Below are 1,752 nucleotides of genomic sequence, written 5' to 3'. Positions count from 1 at the left end.
TTTCACTGCATTTCAGGGCAAATAAAAGGTGGGGCAGGCTGTCCTCCCTCAGATCAACCCCAAAAGCTGACCAAAAGTACTGGTACTCCTGGATTCCCTGAACGTTGCTCTTTACCACTGACCCCTTAGCACATCAAGTGATAGGAAATGGCACATTTCAACGACTGTGTCTTTGAATTAAAATCCGCCTCTGAGACTTCTGCTCTGCATCAGTTTATGTGAAAAGCGTCGTCTCTGAAATGTCCGATTTAAAGACTGTACCTGAGGTGAATAAACGAAACGCCTTCCTGAACCAGCTGTAGAAGAAGGCGTATATCAAAGGGTTCACAGTGGAATTCAAGTAGCCCACCCACACAAGTGTTTCAAACACCGCTGCTGGTGTTGAGTAACTGATGAAAGGATCAATGATGTTACAGACAAAAAAAGGAGTCCAGAAGGAAAGAAACGCCCCCATTATGATGGCGAGTGTTTTAGTGGCTTTAGTCTGACTCGTGGTCAATGTTCCTGCGTTCTGTATGCTGCGCAGCTGTCTCTGCGCCACCAGGAAGATCTTCAGGTAAACGCCAAGCATTATTATTCCTGGAATGTAAAAGGAAAGAACTGATGAGACTGTACTCGACAGTCCACTCTGAAACAAGACACACCCTCCCTCACAAGCGACATGGTTGTAATAGAACTCCTCCACCCCCCAAATATTTAGCTTCAGAAAAATCATCCCAAAGCCTATGAGAGCTGAAACACTCCAGCTGAGCAGAATCATGATCAACACAACGTTCACAGTTACTTTTCTTCTGTATAGCAGAGGCTGACAAACGGCATAGTGTCGGTCAAGTGATATAAAAGACAGATTCAGAATTGATGCTGTACACAACATGACATCAGAGCTCATGTAGACGTTACAGAAGACGTCGCCGAAATACCAGCAAGTCTCAACACACTGAATCATACTGGGAAACATGACCAACACTCCTAGAAGGAGGTCAGACACAGCCAGAGAGGCAATCAGGTAGTTGGTTGGAGTGTGGAGTTGCTTGAAATAGGCGATTGAGACAGTGACCAAAAGGTTTCCACACACTGTCAGGATGACTGTGATGCCCAGAATCAGGTAGAGGGTGATGCGTATGGGCAAGGGGTAGATGGTCCTCTGACATGAGACGTTTCTGGACTCGTAGCAGAGCGCTGGCTCCATCTGACCTGAGAGAGACTGAAACATAGTTTAGGTCAGTATTTCTTCATTTAAAATAAAATGTGCGCTAAGATGGGAATTACTCCAAGATTACTGTGCTAAAATGTAAATTTTTAATAATATGCCCATCATTAATAAAATTGTTATAAGGGTAGCATGAAGAAGGGTGAGGACGACATAAAACCGCAGTCGAGGATTGAGTAAAACAGAATTTAACTGCAGTTTCAAAAAGCTAATTCTTGACCTCAGAACACTTTCACCATCCGACTGTGATCGGCTTCTTCTCTGACGAGGACCTGGAATGTAAAAGTAAATAACTGACGAGGTCCAGTGCTGTGATACTGCTGTGATACGTTAAGCTGTTGTTTCCCTCCTCCTTTGTTTCGTCTGACTCCCGTAAAGGGACGTTATATTCACCTCTGCATTCGCTGCAATATTCTTTGCAGCTGGTTTCCACTATTTCAATTCGCACTGAAATCGTCATACACTCTCTCAACAGTTCTGCAGATCTTACTGCAAACATCATCGCAAAAATGTTGGCTGAGATAGAAACTTCTGTTTGAGGT

General features: G+C 44.0%; 1 protein-coding gene across 1 annotated transcript; it reads right to left on the bottom strand.

Annotated features, from left to right (window-relative positions):
- Positions 1-214: 214 nt before the first annotated feature.
- On the bottom strand, positions 215-1,189 carry LOC111233523 (trace amine-associated receptor 1-like). Its single transcript, XM_022761353.1, has 2 exons — positions 901-1,189; positions 215-828 (listed from the first exon to the last, which is right to left on the bottom strand). Exons 1-2 carry the CDS (start codon positions 1,187-1,189, stop codon positions 215-217), a joined length of 903 nt encoding a protein of 300 aa, XP_022617074.1.
- Positions 1,190-1,752: the final 563 nt, after the last annotated feature.

The sequence above is a fragment of the Seriola dumerili genome, unplaced genomic scaffold (assembly GCF_002260705.1).
Source record: "Seriola dumerili isolate Sdu_G_001 unplaced genomic scaffold, Sdu_1.0 BDQW01000403.1, whole genome shotgun sequence".
Classification (NCBI taxonomy): Eukaryota; Metazoa; Chordata; class Actinopteri; order Carangiformes; family Carangidae; genus Seriola; species Seriola dumerili.
Note: the sequence above shows the minus strand (reverse complement) of the source record. Positions and strands in the feature narration are given on the sequence as shown.